The 21,310-nt window shown below is 38.6% G+C and overlaps 1 protein-coding gene across 1 annotated transcript; it reads right to left on the bottom strand.

Moving 5' to 3' along the window:
• Positions 1-5,712: 5,712 nt before the first annotated feature.
• ube2g2.L (ubiquitin conjugating enzyme E2 G2 L homeolog) lies at positions 5,713-19,524 on the bottom strand (the record flags this gene model as incomplete). The annotated part of the gene is given in 6 exon segments (NM_001093056.1): positions 5,713-7,450; positions 7,923-8,063; positions 8,991-9,109; positions 11,160-11,205; positions 11,483-11,518; positions 19,456-19,524. Coding segments are annotated over 6 exon segments (498 nt in total). The 3' UTR covers positions 5,713-7,337.
• Between the last annotated feature and the right edge of the window lie 1,786 nt (positions 19,525-21,310).

The following is a 21,310-nucleotide window of genomic DNA, read 5'->3' as shown; positions in this document are numbered from 1 at the left end:
GTCTCCTGCTTTTCTCTTTGCTCAGTCCCTTCTATGGCAGTTTAACAGGGACGAGCAAAGAATAGTAGGGCACATAATGGATTCATTTGAGATTGGATCTAGGAGCTAGAGAATAATGAATAGTGGATATGATGACATCATATACTTATAGTTTGCATACAACTGACATAAGATCAGAAAGAGCAGCTAAACTTATTATAAATCAGTGTATCAGCAGGCCCAGGGCGAAGATATTATTGGTGGGCCCCCACTACCCAGTGTTCTCCGCTTGCCTTCATCTTGCTAGCAGTACTATAATTTTTTTGTAAGAAATATCCTTTTATGGTGGGGAAAGGGGGAGGCACACATTTATTTGTTCTGACACGGCTGATGTTTTTCCTTCTGGGCAAGATCTCTTGCCATATAACCAACTTTGATGTGCTGCAATCGATGAATTTTATAGTCACATTAACAGCATCTTGAGTTTGCATATCATGCTGTGGTAAGGAAATTACAGTATCAGTTTGTAGAAAGAAAAAATATATTTGTAAAAATGTTTATTTCTGAATCCATCCTCCCCCAGGTTTTACAGAAAAGGATTGCTGACAAATGGATGCATCTGTAGGGTAGGAATGCATTAACAGTGCAAGGCTGCATCTCATACAATAGACTGCTTGGCACCCATCTCTACTCCCTTATGAACAAACAAATGTCACAGTTTTACTTGTTCTCTTTAATTAGCAACTAATAAACCAGTCTTATTAAGGGACACTATATATTTTGATTATAATACTTATTACCTTTGCAACAGTCATTAGAACAGGTAGATCATTAAACCAAGGTTGGAAGAACAATGGGGTTAAGGGAATTGTAATGGCACACCTACCATTGAAATGTGGCCAAACTAATTGCCTGCTACAGGTCAGAATCTACTGTTTTGTGTGTTTGCTATTTCTACCTGCCAGTTTAGTCAAATGACTGGTTTTAGAATCTTAAATTTGACAAGCAATTCTAGAGTGAGCAGACAGAATATTTTTCAATAGTAATGAAGTGGTGCAGGAAAGCTCCATTTTATTAGTATTTTGTAATTCGTTTGTATCAGTCCAGCAGACAATTATAACACACCCAAATTAAATGTAGGCCCTTAGAGTGCTGCACTTAACACTTGCTCCTTGCCCAGCTCCAGACACAGAGCTCATGACTTGAGTAGTACCTATCACTCTACAATTGTTTCACCTTTTGGAGGTGTGGGATTAAAGAACTTGCACTCCAGATGGGGGAAATCATTGTATTTCTTGCAACCGCCCTGTGCTCTGCCCCTCCCAGACAGAAGGGAGCTCATGGTGCAGGTGGCCACGTGCTCAAGCTTACTCATCATGCTCATGTGTGTGATGTAGAATGGAGGGACTCATGAACCAATTCTATGTCACATATCTGCACAAATTGAGCAAGCTGGGTTACTTATTCATTAAGCACATGCATGTCGCAAGTAATGCCACCCACACAGGGTGCTCTGTTTGTTGGCCCACATTTCAAGTGTGGGAAACAATTTTTAGGTGATAGGCATCCTTTGTCTACAGGACTCTGTGCCTATAGGTGCTCCTACTTGAATGACATGCAGAGGGTGTGCATGTGGAGTGTGTATGGACAGTCAAGAAAGGCCTACATACAGAATATGTCTAAAATGGCAGGAACAAGTTTTTCTTCACAGCACACAGCAACTCTTTGAACTCCAAATTGGAGAGGCAAGCAGGAGGCAAGGTCCCCTGTGGCAAAAAAACTTGGCACCTTGCCTTTATTAGAAAAGAACCATTTATAGTTCCAAATTATATACACTTTTCTATGTGATTATAAAAATTTGCCAATTTCACTCCAAGGTATGGACTCCAGCTACATCCATGGATCTTGAGGGTTGTTCTAATGTTCCTTCTAACACAAAGTTAGGCACTTCATATGAAAATGTGATTATTGCAATGACCCATGCACAATTTTCAGTACATAGTCTACAACTTGCATCAATCGCACAGCAGATACCTAAAGGCAGCCTTTATATATTATGTACTAGAATTACTGATCATGTTCAGGCTTCCACTGTGCATGCTCCTGGTCGGCGATCGCTGGAGACGAAGGTACGTGAAGATGGGGTTTTGATCTTATTTACAATTAATTATTTAATTTTTACAAGGGATTTCTTATTATGCTAAGTTGTATTTTATAGCACTGCCACACATAAGTGAGGTTTTAAAAAGAGGAAAGCATCAACACTGTATTTTATCAGATAATTGTAGCCCCAAATTATCCCACCTTTGTTCTTTTGAGAAATTACAGTGACTACTGGCGCAAATGTAAATCAGCTGAATCAATAACCTGAAGAGATGTCATTCAGCTTTAAAGAATGCACCACCATGCATGCCCCATTCAGGTCTAAAGTGGCAAAAGCACATAATAATTCCCCCCCCCCCAGCTTATAGTTTTAAGCTAAAGTTTTCATTGTAAAATGCTTTCCAAATCATTAGTTTTTGATCATAAGTGGCTGCCAAAGTAAACCAAGCCATTTTGTTTTTATCAAGTCACTTAATATATGTAGTAAGGTAGAAGGTTCTACAAGCCTGTCCATATACCAATCTACAATAGTAAAGCAGTCTGGAAACTTTCCATGCAAAGGCAACATAAATTTATACCTAGGATTTCTACTGTATATCTATCTATCTATCTACAATATCTATCTATCTATCTCTATCTCTATACAGTATATATTTGCCAGAGTGCTAATGTGCCGACGTAGTACGTTAATTGTATGCTCTGTTTTGTGCTCATAAAAGAAAATAGCAGAGCACATATAAGTTGTTTGTTTTTTCCCCAACCTATTCATGTTGTATGGCCTTAATCTTCAAAGACTGGCCTCTTGGAGAAAATAAAACTAGTGCTGACAGCAAGACTGAGTCACTAACACCCTACTTTTATTTTGGTCCTGCACGGCATGAGTGCACATTTTTCTGTTCTAGAAAACCACCAACACCCTCAGAAACCTGATATTGCAATGGTTGTAAGATGTACAATGCCTATATTCTGTGTAACGTTCTACTTCCTACCTTGGTACAGGACAGCACAGATGAACTGTATTAGTATCACTACTCACAACACTTCGGTAAATTCACAATACCTCATATACAACAAGCAGCCATATAATAGTGTGAACACTAATCCTGGTATATCATATTTCTAGTCTAGAAGGCAGTGAAATAGGGCTATCACTCATATATTATATTTTGTGATGTGGACCATTTTAGTGGTTACATTTGAGCAGCAGGTGTCCAAGAGCAGAAATGCACAGTGGGACCGGAGTCTTGGTTTACGGTGATTCATTGATCAATCACTGCACAGGCAATGAAAAGTGATAATGAACAGCTGTGCACTGATCTTGACTTCTTCTGCTCATGGAAGGACACAGGCTAAGCCAACAACAGGTAGCATGCTGACACTCAGACCATGACTGTATCGTTATACAAGAGCTGAACAAGATTGCATGTTCGGCACATAACATCTGATTTCTGATATAAACCATAGTAAGACTACATATTTAGTACTTAACAAAAAGCCATTAATTAACATACAGCCAGTTGAAGGAACAATAACATCAAACAATGAAAGTGTTTTAAAGTAATAAAAGTATAATGTTGTTTCCCTACTGGTAAAAATGTCTTGTTTGCTTCAGAAACACTAATTTTGTTTATATAAATAGGCTGCTGTGTAGCAATGGGGCAGCCATTCAAAGGAAAAAAGGCTCAGGTTACACAGCAGAGAGCAGATAAGCTCTGTAGAACATAATGGTGTTCTCTGTTATCCATTATTTAACCTGTGCCATATAGCTTTTTTTTTTAATTTCCACCATTGCTACTCAGCAGCTTGTTTATATGAACTATAGTAGTTCTGAAGCAAACACATCAGTTTTGAAGCAAACACATCAGTTTTACCAGTGCAGGGCAACAGTACATGACGTTTTTATTACCTTAAAATACTTATTTTTTGGTGTTGCTGTCCTTTAAGGATCGTGATTGTTGAACAGTTAGACTTAGAATACAGAATTAAACCTGCACCTAAGAATTAAGGACAGTTAGGTACAAAGATCACCTGTATGACTTTAGGCATGACTTTTAATACAGTAACATATTTGGTAGTTCTGAATTATGGCACAAATAACAACATAAACATAACAGAACATTATATATTATATAATTGCAGGAAAAAGCAGAAATCTGTAACAAGTAAATTTTTTTGCCAAATGTGTAGGTGCAGCTTACCTTAGGCCAAGACCATAATGGTAAATACATCCCCATATAGGATTCAGGAGTCTGCACAGCAAAGTTAATTCAGCAAACAGGGGGGGAGTATAAATGCATAAGTAAATATAGGCTTTGATGTGATGTTTTTGCTTTAATAAATACTTTTTTACTACGTCTATCTACGAAGTATGGTCTGGTATGTGCCAGCCCTTCATTATCTATTTGCATTGTTTGCCTCACTGAGCTGGAGGTCAGGGGCTTGGGCACCTGGATCCCCCTTCTTTCTGGGCAAGTTAACCACATCCCTCACTGCATTTGATACTGAACATCTTTTTTGTAAATTTATTGAGGGGGGGGGAGTATAAAGTTACTTAACCACTGATGTACGTGGGATGTTTGGCATTTCTTTAGCAACAAGTGAATATTGTTATGGATATGCTGCCTCCAGTATTCTCTACCAAGTATACATTGGAAATAGTGAAAAGCCAATATGGGACTAATAACACTATTTTTAAATTGACGCCCATTTATAGATTCAAGCACTCAAGCATAATACCTAGTTTAAATGCCAGCCAAACCAAAACTATCCATAGTGACTTCACAGCACCTCCTTGCTCCAGCACCATGCAAGCTTGGGGGGGGGGTCAGAAAGGCATGCCTCTCTGAAGGCACTGCGCAATGGGTGTCTCATTGAATAGTTTGCTGTTCAAAAAGATATTACTTTATTTGGTAAATCTTTTAGAAAAAAAGCAAGGAGGGGCTATTTACAAAGCCAAGGAAACAACAAAAAGCTAGTGTTTAGTAAATTGACTTCCAGAGTGATTCGCCGGTAATATTTTTTCTGACTGTGGCTACACTGACAAGGCTTTCATATAATGCATCACTTGAGAGGCTTACTAACAGCTCTAGCAAATGAGTCAGTTCAGCTGAAAACTTTTGCTTTAACATGCCATCATCCAGAGCACTACTCCCTGTTTTGCAGCTCTCTTGGTTTCCACGGATTGGTTACCAGGCAGTAACCAATCAGTGACTTGAGGGGCCACATGGGTCATAACTGTTTGCTTTTGAATCTGAGCTGCATGCTGAAGATCAATTGCAAACTCACTGAACAGTTATGTCCCATGTGGCCTCCCTTCAAGTCGCTGACTAACAAAGAGTTAGAGAGCTGTAAAGCAGGAAGTTGTGCTCTGTTCTGTTAGACATCCAGTCACTCCAGCCTTTATACATTACATTTTTGCCTAACCAACTATATTAGAAACATTTTTTATTTTGCACAGCCTATTAAGACAGATTTTATTTTTACACTGAACTGTTCCTTTAATAGGAACCAGTGGGCATCTTTTGAATTACTATGAGGAAGGTTTAGTTGAAAGGTAGGAATCATGGAAAAGACAACAGAATGAAGACCATATAAAACTGGAGGTGCTCACCCACAATAAATGATATACAATTTAGCATTGCGTATTTTATTATTCCCTTATTACACACACTACAATTTATTACAAGATGAGCAGTAAAGCCTTTCAATAAATAATACAAGTTTGACTCTATTGATGCTTAAAAGCATGCAATGTATTATTAAGCACTGCAGAGATTTCAAGTACTAAGAAGGGCAGTCACAGATAGAATGGGCAATGGCAGGGATTCAGGGATTCTGTGCTCACAAATGAATCTGCTACTCAATCCACCAGGTGACCATGCCATAAAGCCCTCATTATTTTCTACATGCCCACTATACTCTAGACCAGGAGTCCCCAACCTTTTTTGGCCCGGGTCCAAAAAAAGCCAAATTGTTTTCCAAGGGCCAGGGGGTCAGGGAGGGGGGTCAATAGGGTCGGGAGGACTATGGAGGGGGTCAGAGGGGTCGGGGAGGGGTCAGGGAGAGGTCGGCATCAAATTTGGGTGCGCCAGCGTCCAATTCGTTAATTGTTCGACGGCCCAGTTCAGGACTGTCTGAGCCGCGGCCCGGTGGTTGGGGACCCCTGCTCTAGACCACCACTATTCAGGATATTTTCAGGAGAGACACAACAGAATAATATTTTAAATGCCATAATGCTGAAATGCTTAGTAAATATACTTTGTCATATTTAATTATGATGACCTATTGTGAAAAGCCAACTGAAAACAAAGAAAGTAAAAGCTCAGACTCTGTTATTGCACTTTGTGTTTACCATGCTGGTTTTATATATAACTTTTTTATTATTTCAGACTTTCCCATTAATTAGTATTCTTCACTTACTAAATATATAAGAAAAAAAGTTATTTGAGGATCCATGGTTTAAGGTCCATGGCACACACAGCAGTTAAGGGTACGTTGCCCATCAAATTACCTAAAATTGCTTCCACTGATCTATATTAGAGCTTACAGTATGACAGTAGTGTGACATCTACAGCATGGGATATTTTCATGGGTCTCCCATGGAGAAATATATTTTTTCTGTTTTTTTGTCAAAATGGTTCATACTAGAGTTCTCTGGTGATTACTACAGCCAGTAATTAACACAGCCTTGGCAGGTATAAAAGTTTCTCATGCTGAGAAATAAGCTACTTTACCGAAACTAAAGTTGTGGTAAGCTTACTGGAGTACCACAGGAGCTACAGCCACAAACGTTACCAAGCACTTAGCTCAACTGAGGATTGTCCGAGCCAAAATGTGCATATTTTTGTTTTCCTGCTGCATCAATGTACCCTTTGTTACACTGGTCATAATCTAAGCCAACATCCCTATCCCTATATCCCTTCATTACTGGGTCAAGTCTTTAAAATAACACACAAAGTATAGAACAATGGTGGTGTTTGTATGTCTGATGATTTGTTGAACCGGCTTTTTAAAAACAGAGAATAATTGCAGTTGCAAATAAGGAAGCAGCCAGCAAGTACTAGATTTTTTTTTAAACATGCAATATTTACTAAGCTGTGATAAATACAAGGGATGCGTGATGTTATAATCAAGCTCAAACTAGAAAAAGTTACAACATAAACATTTCTCCACTGAGCCCAGCACTAATTTGAGTCCATAAAGCGTTCATACAAAAGTTTTTGGGATCACACTTTCTAAAATACTGATAGGTCTCCTCACAGCCCTAATGATTTCTGCACAGTCTGTCTTGCAATTGTGTTAAATTGCTCACGGTCTTCTCTCCACATTTTTGAGGCATCCACATTTGCTCCACTTTCATCATTGGGCTCTGCAAAAGATTTTACGCAGAAGTTTAGCAAAGAGAGTAAAAACATAAAAGCATATTATTTTGAATCATTTTCAGATACTCGACCATGGGTTAGAGCTACTCAATTCTGATTACCCTTACGAATACTATGCGTGTGTACGAGAACCTGCCACAACTTTTGTTATGCTAAAGGGGAATATTATAATAAACTGTAGTTCTGCAAGGGGATGCACAACTATGAAACATATGCAGCCATAACATGACTATGGAGAATTCCCCTGTTAAGTAAACAATATGGCAGGGGTCACTCATGCAAATCTACAGTAAAGGATGATGGGCTCACACAGTAAGCTAGGTTCTCATTACGCTCTGTTTATTTCAGACAAATAAAACTGAGAATAGACATAGTAATAAAGAGTTGATTTCCCTCTACTGGAATGTAGCTGCAGTTGCTCATTTATTAATGTTCACCATAATAATTAAATGTGCACACCTGCTAACATGCTCACAACAGAAAGCAGTATCTTCTCCACACTCTGAACAGGGCTCCACCTCTCAGCACTGCTCTCATAACCCATGGGGTCATCTCCTGGGGCATGCAGGATGGAGATGCACACCCTCCCATCTGGATATACTAAAGAAACAAGGGCAAAAAAATAAGCAAATTAACTATCTTTTCAACAACCATTTTCTTTGACTGATTTTAGTTACCCCATCCTCACCAAGTTGCACTAATATTTTGTTATTTAGACATGAATATTCATATACTAGCAGTGTGCTGTTTACGAAGCTACAAAAACATTGTAACTGCACTACAGTTACTTTACATGGACCTGAAATAACATTTGCACTTCATGCATTGTGCTTTGGACCCTGTAAGTGCCGCATAACCTATAGTAAACTTAATAACAGTTAATACAAAAAAAACAAAATGTAAAGAATTCGTTATTGGGACAGACCAGGACATTTATAAGATAGTAAGCAACAATTGTAGCCCTATTGTTTATTGAAATGATAACACCATTATAGATTCTGAAGAAGGAAATATTTTTTTGTGGTGGGGGTTTATTCTGGTGGTTTATTACATAAAAGTGAAAATATAAACCTTTTAAAAAAAAAAGTGAAGAGTTATTAATTTGGAGTGGACCAACAGATGATGCAACAAATTATACTGTATATGATATTGTTGCACTATAGTGACAGAGAATGCCAACAATATGGTAGCTTCATTTGAATTAACAGAAACATATAGAAAGGTTTGGTGTACAAAATAGTGCCTTCCAACTTTACTATCAGTTTAGGAAAACATAAGGGGGTTAAGCCTAAAGATGCTATATTATTCCCTTTGCATTAAACCATTTATTTTTATAGACTTTACAAGAATATAATAAAAAGATTCCATTCAAAAGTCTTAGAGGTCTGGTGCAGTTTTAATGGTGGCAGGCAAAAATTATTTCTTCCATATTTCTCATTTCATGTTTGTGGGGTTTTGCCAAAATCATTTACAGTAACCTTAGACAAAAATGTCTGTGCCAGCAGCTGAGCCAATGAGTTTACTTACTGTTTGGATGAAACATCTCACAGGTAAATCTCATTTTTGGAGGGCTAAGTGGATAATCAAGAGGAAAACTAAGGATTGCTGGGAAAACACCACACTCAAAACATGTGTCTTCTGGGCCCCTGCAGGCAAAGAGAATAAAGAAAACATCAACTTGCAGCAACAAATCATGTCACATGCCACCTCTATATACAGGTCCTGCTCAATGTTGAGATCTATTATTGGTATATTTGTGCAGTTCACAGAGCCAGGCTTAAAAGTAAGGGCTCCCAAGGCAAGCCCCCTGCCATCACCCACCAAATCCCCCACCCAATGCCCTATTTTTAATATAACCACCACCACAAAGTGCACTCAAGTTCAACAAACTGGGTAACCCCAAACTAGGAGGTTAAGTAAGGGTATCAGGATTCAGGTAGCTAAATCCCAAATATGCAGGCCTGCTGTATGGCAAACCAGAGGCTTATTCTTCTACCCCACCCCAGCAGACTGCAATTAGAAAGGAATAGATGCAATTAGAAAGAATAATAACAGTGTCCCTTTAAGTTTCTGTTCTCAATCTATATAGAGAAAGCTGAGCATACAGCATAGGCCTGGAGGGTAGATATCAGTAACATGAGGTAAAGGTGTTTAACTGTTCTAGTTAGTTCGTGTGACAGCTAGATGACACTTCTCTTCTTCGGGCAACATAGTTTAAAAGAAGAACAGACATAATAGCTTTTACTTTATAGAACACAGCAATGAAGACCCTGATATGAATGTGGAACTATACTAAGAAACAAATCTTTACTTTCATCTGAGCAAATACATAATTGCCTAATTGCAAATTAAATCTGCTAGAGTATGTGGACCAAAATCCTCTGGAATTCTTTAGGTTTGAAGTGTGTAATCATCAGAACTGCAGGTGTGAATTCATTGCATGCATGCCTTTCTTTGTGCGCTAGCCCATTCATAGAGTATTCTGGCCTCTGATGTTGGCACTGAAGGAGACGTGAGAAGGTTATCTGGGCTTTCCCACACCTTCTCCTTGCATGATCAATTGGGGACAAGGAAAGAAAAATCATAGACTGTGCTTGCAAGAAATAAGGTAATTGAGCTGCTATCTGGTAGAAATAGGTAATTCCAAGTAGTTGCCGGCACTATGCCAAAACTGGGTTGGACAGATGTAAAGACTGTGATTTCATATCAATTACTTGCAGGAAAATACTGTTAAACTTGGTCTTCACTAGTAAATTAATACTTGGGCTGATATAAGCTTCTCACTTGGCATCTTATTGCTCTGTGTATGGCAGCTTCCAGACCAATGTCTGGACGAACTTTATCCAGCTATCTAATGGGCAGGTCAGGTGCTCCTTTACATTTCATGTGCAATATACAGAGTGGAAACAAACATGCAAAATATTCTAAATTCTATCAAGTTCAGAAGCTTTTGAGATCCTCTCCCCTTTCATAAAGCATGCACCAGGTCCTGTGTATTGACAGGTGCATGGGTAACTGCAAGGTCCTGCATTATACAGGACCTGAAGCATAGTGATAATTCCCTCTCACTTTGCATTTGTCCCCCACCCACAGAGCTAGAAATTTTAAGAGTGCTAAAACTTTAGAAAATGCCCAGTGTGCTATTACTCTTAGTGTAACTTTGAACATAACAATGGAGTGTTTTGTTTCAAAAGCAGGGGTGGAAACTGACAAATCAAGTTAATCCTTTAATAATTGTTTAAATGTCTTAGCATTAGGGAGGGGAAACAAAAACATATTCTAAGAGCAAAAAATGTTAATTTGTATTTGATCAGCATTCAGTGTCATCATTAAGCTCTGGAAAAGGAACGTTACAAAGCTGGAGACATTTTTTATATTGAATGCTTTCACTTGGTGGTTTCCTTGAACAGGACCAAGACATTGCTCCAGACAGAGTAAAAACTGTAGATAATGGGAACAGGGCATATTGGACCTGAATGAGGACTGGAGACGTTGCTTGTTGGTGGAAAGAATGGTGGTTGGCTGGTGTACATAAATCATGGTTTAAAGCTGATTTAGGAGAGCCCTAACAAATAACATTAGTCCTGTAGGCTTGTACTCTCCTTCACCAGCTACAGATTTGCTCAGAAAGTGAGTGGGGCAGTTATGTTTCTGCTGATTCTAATGCAATGGAACGTCTCAAAAGGAAGAACTCACATGATTAGAGCCTCCCATTCAAAGAAATTCTCCTCATTAATGGGGCCTGGAAGAAAACATGGAATAAATTATTAGGCTGGTCTGATGATAATAACACAGGGATCTGTTTGTATAACATTTAACAAAAATACATCTCTATAAAAAAAAAGGAAACTGCAGATAAGTAAAACTGCTAGGGGAAAATGGTAAGTGACTATTTGGATCTTTCTTTAAATGTGTCTATTTCAATTAGTTATTTTTAACGGGCCATCATACAAACAGCGTAAACCATAAATGGTAAAATCCTCAACATTAGCAATTCTGGAAATCGTGTGAATGCTTACCAGCTACAATCCCCTCTGGTGGATTCAAAGTTAATTCTGAAATAAAAAAACATTACAATTAGTACAATTAGTATAATGAAAAATGATGCTGCACAGGCATGGTTTAGTAAGAGGAATGGGTTATTACTTCCAACTGAATACATAACGTTCATTTTGATTTTGTATAACTTAATCTTAAAACACTGCTGCCAGGCTGTTCAAAGTACTGTATATTCATGTAGCAGCAGACGAGTTACACTACAGTCCATTTGCTATTACAGATCAGAGCTGGATAATTTGCCAAAGTTCTTTTAAAATAGATTAAAGCGGGTTCAAGCTCACATACATACCCTGACAATATAAGAAACTGAAATGAGTTGCATATCAAAATGAAAGTTATAATGAAAATGTTGTAAACATTAAAAACATTGAAAAAAAAAAGTCTTATCTGTCTTGCATTTGAATAGTGCGCTGTGCCAGCTTACAAACATGTTACGCTATGCAGGGGCATAACCACAAAGGAAGCAGACCCTGCGGCTGCAGGGGGGCCCAGGAGGTATAGGGGCCCCATGACGAATTAGTAATTTTAAAATATATTGGTAATATAGGACAACCTCTGGATATTTTGGGGGCCCTAACATTTTTTGCTGTGGGGCCCAGAAACATTTAGTTATGCCACTATCGCTAGTGTTTATTTCTACAAGTAAACGAGCTAAGATAGAACACTAACATTTCAAAGACCAAAGGCCTAATCTTTTACCCACATGCCACTTATAATTAGTATTTGAAGATGGTTCAAATGTTTACGTCCATTAGAGGTAGAGGTTTTCTTGTTCATGTGGTTTGCAGTCTTCAAACCAATATGCAACTTTGATGTGTGAGATAGTCTGACCTAACAGCCAGGAGAACAGAAGAGGCCAAATGAACACAGAACAAAGGGTAAGTATTACAATCAGTGCCAGACTTCTGACTCACAGGGTATATAACCTGACTGGAAATCTTAAAAAACCCATGGAACTTTATTGTATGTTAAAATTCATTACATTTAAAGCAGTAGCCCGGAACACCTTTTGAAAGGATCTGATAGCCATTTAGTGAGTCAACCTTCTAATTATACAGCTCCTACTTTGTACTCCAAACCTTCCCTTTTATAAAATTGAGTAGGAATTCTGATGTTACCGTCAAGTCCACGAAAGCTAAAAAGGGTTATTCCAGGAGCAAACAGAGTTCATGACTTCCATGTATAAGGCAATGTTTAGCCCTAAAATAATTGAAGGCCAAAGCAAAGCAAAAAATTAAGGGAAGAGTAAATCATAGTTGCACCAAAGCTTTTTTTACTTTAATCACACCAGAAAACCTTGGCAACATTTTTGTAGCAGTATGGCTTTTTCCAGAGTACTCAAAGGAAATCTATTCAGATATGGGGCAAACATACAAACTCCTTGCAGATAATGCCCAGGCTGGGATTGAACTCAAGACCCCAGCTTTGCAAGGCAGAAGCTTTTGGACTGCACCAACTCAAGGATAAGGGTTTCGGCTGCTTCCACAAGTGTGGCATCAGTCTTTTGTTTAACCTATGGGTATCCAAAATATTTATCACTTGGCTGACCCCTCAGATGTCTATATGGACACTGTATAGGAAGAGGGGGTGATGGTTTCAGTGTATGGTCAGCAGAACCATATAAACAGAACCATATAAACACTTCTATGAAAATTTCATTTACTTTTCTTGAGAAAAGAACAAAATTAGTAAACTATGATTAAGATGATCAATCTGCTTTGATTTTTATGGATGGTCTTTTTTTGTATCTTTAAAAGATTTGTGCAAAAGTCATTTGTATTCCTCTGGATATCTATAATATTTCATAGTAGGTGATAGTGGGAGGGGGCCCATCACACAGACATAAAAAGTTGTATAATAAAAGTCCTTTTCAAATTAAACATGAATTCCAAATTCTTTTTTTATTAAAGCATCCATACCTATTATAAACTTGTTGAAATGTCTCAGCTGTCAATCATATATTGCCTGTCCCTTCTTTATGCCTTAGGCAGGCAGTTACTTTCACTTTCCATTCTGCACTTACTATATCTCTGCACTCTTTTCTCTCATGGCCATTTAATTGTTTAGCCAGGGCATGGGGATGGACATCAGGTCCCCCATTTTGGTGCACAAACAAGATTTTAAAATGATGCAAAGCTTACCATAATAAGTTTCCACAAAATGGCACCAGTATGAATTTAGAGACTGAAGTAAAAAGATTTAAAGCATTTATATAGTGTAAGTAAAGTTTATTTTGCTTGACGTGATAAGATACGATTTTAGTGCCCATGGCCTACTAGAATTGTAACAAAACTCCACCCCCCCATTATTAAATAACCAACCTACATTTTAAACTTGCTATTCATGTTATGACAGTTTGTAGTTAATTCAAAAAGAAAACCTCTGATATTCTATTAACCAGAGGATAATGTTTGTTAAAAGGTGTTTTGTGAAGTTGTGTACAATAACTGCCATAAATACTGTCTGCAGGTTTGGGCATTTATCACTTGCATCTGTCATAAGCAGATTGATTAACTGGCAATTTACATGTTGTATTGTCTCAACACCAAATATGTGCCCCATGATTCCATGATATATCATTGAGGCATCTGCAAGTAAACAAAATTATGATTTTATAAGTATCTAACTTTTTTTTACAATGCATGCTGATCTATAGGCCTCTTCTTATCCACACTTTTCCTGTCCCAACATGCTCTCAACTCCTTCACTTGGGTGCGACCTTGCAGCACTTCTAACCTCAAAAAAAAAAAGGTCTCGCGCACACAAGTCTGGGAACACAGAGATCAAAAATAATCAGTACCAAAAAAATCATAATTAAACTCATCTAAAGAGGAAAATTGCACCTAGCAGCTATGGAAGAATGGCAGTGCTATGGAAGTGAGGAAGGAATGCGAAATCAACATTAAATGCACTGGCTGCGGCAAAATGACTTCTGAGCGTTCTGATATGAAAGCACTCTAATTAGAGTGTCTGCACTTGAAAGTGTTCACATCATGAGCTTTCTGAATTCAAAACAATTTGTTAAATCCTTTTAATCCACAAACTGGAAGACTGTGATCTGATACCCCCACCCTCTTTACAGTGCTTTCATGCATTTAGGATTATACACAAGGGAAAGCACAGGAACCACAGACAAGTGAGAAAGCATAGTATATATGTATTGATTGATATACAACCATAAATGTACTATAGGAGACAACAACAGATATCATAAATAGCTGCATCATTTATAAAGCCAGAACAAGAAAAAAAAATAGCCACCAATTACAGATCCCCTGCATAATGGACTTGTGTTACAAAAAAAAAACATTTAACAAAGGGTGAAGGTAGGGGTTATAAACAATAAGGTAGGGAGGTATATACATCAAAATAGTTACCTCACAAGAACTAAACACAGTAGCTCAAGCCGCCCATTTGTCCAAGCCAAATATTTTTAGGAGCCTGAGTGGAGCATCATACCATATAAAAACAAATCTCCATAAAATTCAGAAAAATATATTTCCTCGCCCATGTTTATAAGCATTTACTGCGATTGTTTTATTCCCCTTCATTTAATATACCACTAAATGTACAAACATGCTAGGAGTCACAAAAGGCAAGAGCCTGGGACATTTCCATTCCTGTATTAAAGGAGCATATTACAGATCCACATGACAAAGCATGTATGTAATGACAGGTCACATGCAACCTAATAGAAATGAATGCAGGAAGATGGAATATTTTTCCATGCCCCAAGAGTGGATGAAGAGGAGTAGTAGCCCCATTAAAAGCACAAGTGTTAGAGCACTCCAAGTAAAAATGAGTCAATTAGAACAATTGTCACTTTGACAAATACTATTGTTTCAATGACTAGAGACACCTGGGTCCGACAGGGAGAACGCTGAAAGACATGTTGTTGTTGAGCCCGAGGACTGAATTCAAACCCCGCTGCCACAGACATGTAAGAATTGTCAAACAGTGATATAGTTTTCTCAGGAAGGCAGTGTTTTTCAGACTTATAATACACACCAATCAATCTGGGAGCAAGTGTTGTTTGTAAAATTCACATTTAATCAAGTAATCCTATTGTGACTGCTGACTCACATCATTTATCGACAATCAATAGCAAGCAGAAATTTTTGCTTCAAGGACTGCATTAAACTTGTAATCCAAAAGCCTATTTTTTCCCAAATCACATTATGCCTTACTGGAATCAGATTTGTTCTTTAGGGTTATGGCGACCTTACAGAAACATGCCATCTATCTGGTTAAGAGGGAAAGAGCAGCTACATTGGCGGCTATAAAAGAAGAAGTCATTGAAGTGGCATTCGCTGGTATTTTTCAACTTATTCTGGTTGCGCCCTCAATCAAATCCTTAAAAATGTTGAGAATCTAATTTAATAGGGGAGAACAGTTGTAATTCTGATTAGCTTAACAAGACAAGAGGGGCAGGTGCAAGCACTGGTGTGCTTAAGGTCCAAAACCACACGCCTCAGAATTACGAATTTTTGAAATGTGCCACTCCACATAGGGCCTCTAACTACCAATTTGTTAAACCCGACCCGGACCCGCAACCCACATACTTACCCGCTTGGACCCGCTACCCGACCCACAAGTACCTTATCCACAACCCCCTGACCATCAAGAAACAGTGCTGTCATTGCAAACCAAAAGTGACATCATTAGAAGTAGGCATGATCCAAAGAAAGGAGTAAAACTCGCTATTGAGAAGACCTGCGACTCGCAAACCCGGACAACCGCGACCCGTCTATACTCGCTCCCGAAACTTCTACCTGCAACCCGCAGGGTAATGCAGGTTTTTGCGGGTAGCAGGACTCTAACACAGCATATGACTTGCCCAGGCATGGTAGCCAACAACCCTGCTGTGCCATTCGGCTTTCTTAGCCCAATTAATTGGCAGATGAGCATTAAATAAAGTTCAGGAGGGGGAAGGAATCCCTTGGGGGGGGGGTTTAGTAATACTTTAACGTAGAGGGGTACAGATGCATTATGCACAAACTTGTGCTCCTTCTTGAAAACCAATGGGACATCCGCAAGGGGCCTTTTACTTAGTAGGCGCAAGTTTCTCCTGCCAGTGTGACTTTTTTTTGTCAGGCCCTCCTTTAGAAAATGAGTCTTGATATATTTGTTTTATATTAGCAAGCAACAGATTTGTATCACTAATAACAGTTTGCCAGTGATTAACCTATTGCCCTGAATATTGTAAACATTACACCAGGCATTACACCGGACCATGTCACTATATAAATAATAATTACATCAAAAAAATCAAAACAAGCAAAACTATTGTCCCACAAGGCCTCCAATCTCAGCAGTTTAAAAAGGAAAATGCATTCCAGCTGGTAACACCGTCCTTGTGGTCACAATGCCACCAATAATGAGGGCAAAGGTAGAAATAGTAAAGGAATAAAACTGAAATGGCACACAGAATTTAACAAGTACAATTTGTAATTGTGAATTTATTGCGGTTTTGCTGTGCTACAGCTCCATCTAGTGGCTAAACAAAGCATTACCCATTGATATATGACAAATGTGAGAAATGAAAATTACAGCATAGACGATAAAACTGTATAACACCGTTTATATACACACACAATAGACAAGACGGAAAAAAATAAATTTTTCAAACAGAGCAGGCAGACAAATTAATAAGGATAAATATAAAATATGTTTAAATAAGTGCTTAACATTATAATATTTACTGTAAAATTCTAAGGACTTTTGCAATTCACTTTCATTTTCAATTTCAAAACTATAATTTTCAAAACTGCTAGTATAATGATGTTTTCCAACTGTACAGATGAGGGAACATGTTCAGGAGGAAAGAGATCAGAAACTGCAGATGAGCAAAGCAACATCAGAAGAGCTCTCTGTTTTCTTTCTGAACATATTCTCCCTAACTGTACAGTTGGAAAACTGACCATCGGGTGGAGCTGTTACAATAAATTCATCATTAACTATTTTAAAACCGGAAAAAAAATCTAATTGAAATTGCAAAAGTGCTTTGAAGAGTGCTCTGGAAGGTTAATTAGCTTGTGACAAAATTGACACTATTGATTGTGAAAGAGAATTTAAAGGAATAATGTCATGGGAAACATGTTTTTTTCAAAATGCATCAGTTAATAGTGTTGCTCCAGCAGACTTCTGCACTAAAATCCCTTTATCAAAAGAGCAAACTGTTTTTTTTATATTTAATTTTGAAATCTGACATGGGGCTAGACATAGTGTCAGTTTCCCAGGTGCCCCCATTCATGTGACTTGTGCTCGGATAAACTTCAGTCACTCTTTACTGCTGTACTGCAAGTTGGAGTGATATCAACCCCCCCCCCCCAGCAGCCCATCAGCAAAACAATGATGAGGTAACCACATAACTGCTCCCTGGTAGATACTAGAATAGCACTCAATAGTTGAAATCCATGTCCCACTGTGACTCCTCCAGTTACATTGAGTAAGAGAAACAATAGCCTGTAAGAAAACAGTTCCATAGTGCAGTACTGGCTGTTTCTGAAAGCACATGACCAGGCAAAATGACCCGAGGTGGCTGCCTCCACCCCAATATTACAAGTAAAAAAAATACACTTGTTGGATTAGGAATTAAATTTTATATGGTAGAGTGAATTATAAACAGTGTAATTTAGGAATAAAAACTACACTATTAAAATCATGACAGAATTCTTTTAAAATGTAATCTCCTAGGAGGGAGTGACTTAAACAAGGTAGGCAGACGGGGGGGGGGGGGGGGGGACACTGGACTGTGGTGTGTTTTTGAATGTGTTAATATGCAACTTTGCTGTGGTTAAAATGCACAAATAAATGTTTCAAGTAAGAAGCTGTACATGTTTCTAATTTACCTGACCAATATGTAGCAGAAAATGCATCTGATATTGTGTGGCAGGTTTCAAATTCCAATCGTGCAAGGGTAGCATTGGCCTCACCCCAATGTCCTGCACTCCCCTCGGGGCCAAATGAACGGATCAGATATCAGTGGGAATATCATATGCAGGTTTAGTTGAGTTTTAGAACAGAGACTGTCATATGTATTTTCGGTTTATGAGCCCTAATGAACTTGAGAACTAAAGGTGTCTGGAATTCTAGGGAAGCACATAAGTACACACACTTGTTTCTGTATATATATAAATAATACACAAAACTATGAATATCTTGTTAATTATATCCTTATAAACGGTGAGTTCTGATGTCACATGACTCACTGAAACTTGTGTATTATAATAAATAAAGTACCCCCAGTTGCAAAATATGAGGATATTAGAAGTTACCTTGGAGTTCCATGACCTGTATAAAAACATTCGGCCTTCGGCCTCGTGTTTTTATATGGTCACGAAACTCCTCGGTAACTTATATTATCCTTATAATTTACAAGAGGGGGTACTTTATTCTCTCTCTCTCTCTCTATATGTTTTTTGTTCATACATATGTAAGTCACAAATACTATTGTACCAAGGAAATGGTTTGAAGGCCCAAAGTCCAGAGATTGTCATCAATATACCTACAATGCTATCAAATTGTTTTCTAATTGTGCAGGTCACATATCTTTCAGCATATTGCTGCAAGGTATACTTAGGATAATACAGGAAATAGTTTAATAAGAAGGCATAAATGAATCTCTGTATTAATCAATAAATACAGTAATCCCTGGGCAGCCAAGCCTCCCTCCAGTACAGGTCCTAGCGCAGTTTCTGCACCAAGGCGGTCACGTGTGAAGCACTCGCACACCCACAGCGTCATTGGCCGGGGCGCCGTGAGAATGACTTACTTGCTCTAACTAAAGCAAAGTATAGCACAATCAAGAGGTGCTGCTGAGCAAGTCACGACACGTGACAAACTTTTCTATTACAAAAGAAGGAAATCTCGTATCCTTTAAGCAATACCATAAAGTGTTACCATTACCCCTTACTAACAAAATGACACTCACGTTTATATTCAGCCATCAGTCGTTTTAACGCCGTCCCCGCCATCACTGACAGGCGGCCAACACCACGTCCACCTATTGTTTACGGAAATACATCAATCTTATTCCGGGACACGTCATTGCGCTTTACAGAGTGCACGCATGCGCATGTCAGCCTGTACGGGTGCCGACGCCGGCCATTGCTTAGCATTAGCTACTGAAATAGACGGTGCTCAGAGTGTGTTTATTCAGTCGCGCAGTAGGCTGGTTTTAGAAAGGGTTTGCATAACATATGTCTATTGTTACTGTTAATTATGCGCGACTTAAAAAAAAAATGACCACACCCCTAATTAGCATGTTCATTTGGCAGGTTAGTTCAAACACATTTCTGTAGTTTTTATGTAATACAATTTTGCTTATGAAGGCAAATTGCCCTTTAAACTGCAAGTCACACTTTCCCCAGGAGACCTGATTTTGTTTCTTTGCTTATCTTACGTTGTTACAAAAGTATCAAAGTGCACCTGACACGTATTCTGGGCTCTCTGCCAAAAGTCAAATAAAATGAATTACAGTTAAGGTTAAAAAGGTTATTACAGTTTTGCTAATGAAGGTATACAATACAAGTCACAGTTTCCGCAAGATGCCTGCTTATCTTGAATTGTTACAATTGCTTCTTTGCTTATCTTAAATTGTTAGAAAAGTATTAGTGCACATATTCTGGGCCAAAAGCCAATTAAGTTAGAAACTTTGTATCTTTTTCTGGCTGTTCACTGCACGAGATCAAAGAGAAATTCGGGACATTTCAGTAACAATCCCGGACTGCAGGCTGAGCTGTCAACTGCGAGCTGAGCTGTCAAAATTGGTACTGTCAGGGGACAGCTTGGAGGTATGCATTTATTAGTTATCATCACCCAAGATGCTGCCAAAATTCGTATTCACTCATCATATCTCGTCTAGACTACTGTAACTCTCTATTAATTGGGCTTCCCCGCCAGAGACTGTCACCTCTCCAGTCCATAATGAACTCTGCTGCCAGGCTTATAAACCTCAGCAACCGCTCCTCCTCTGCCATGTCACTCTGCCACGCACTGGCTTCCACTACCTTTCAGAGTAAAATTCAAACGAATGACCCTGACATTAAAAGCACTTTATAACTCTGCCCCGTGTTCGGTTTTGACCCAAACAGTTCAGTTTTTGTAAGGCCTGTTCGGGTCTGAACTTTGCGTACGGTTTTCAGCCTTATGAAACCCGAACAAAAATCTGGCCAATACATGAAAACCATTTAAATATTAAAGGCCCCCATACATGGGCCAATAAAAGCTGCCAACAGACCTAGTCGGCAAATTATTGGCCCGTATGTGAGGTCATCCATCGGGCATCCCGATCGATATGTGGCCGAAGGTCGGCCAGATGCTGATCAGGCAGGGCAAAAAATTCTGTCGGATCGCGACCGCATCTGTTCATTGATGTAGTCCCGCAATCCAACCACCCATATTGCCTCCATTCTGATCAGATTGTTGGGAGCTAGGGCCCATGTTTCGGTTTATCCATCAGCACCTTTTATCTCATTACCTGTTCACGTGCTCGCATTCAAGACTTTGTAAGGGCTGTACCACATGTCTAGAACTCTCCCAGTCTGTTCTGCTTTCAAAAGATCTCTGAAATTGCACTTATTTAGAGAAGCCTACCCTCACTCTGTTTAGTTACCAAATGCAATACATTATGCTACATCACTTGCCTTGCTTATTTCTGATCTTGCCCTCTCCCACACCTTTTTTCTCATTGCACAATTATTATAACAATCTCAATAATTTCTCCAAGACATGCTATTCAATAAAAAATATATATTTTATTCACATCAGTAGTTAAAAAACATGTA

Source organism: Xenopus laevis, chromosome 9_10L (assembly GCF_017654675.1).
Source record: "Xenopus laevis strain J_2021 chromosome 9_10L, Xenopus_laevis_v10.1, whole genome shotgun sequence".
NCBI lineage: Eukaryota > Metazoa > Chordata > Amphibia > Anura > Pipidae > Xenopus > Xenopus laevis.
Note: the sequence above shows the minus strand (reverse complement) of the source record. Positions and strands in the feature narration are given on the sequence as shown.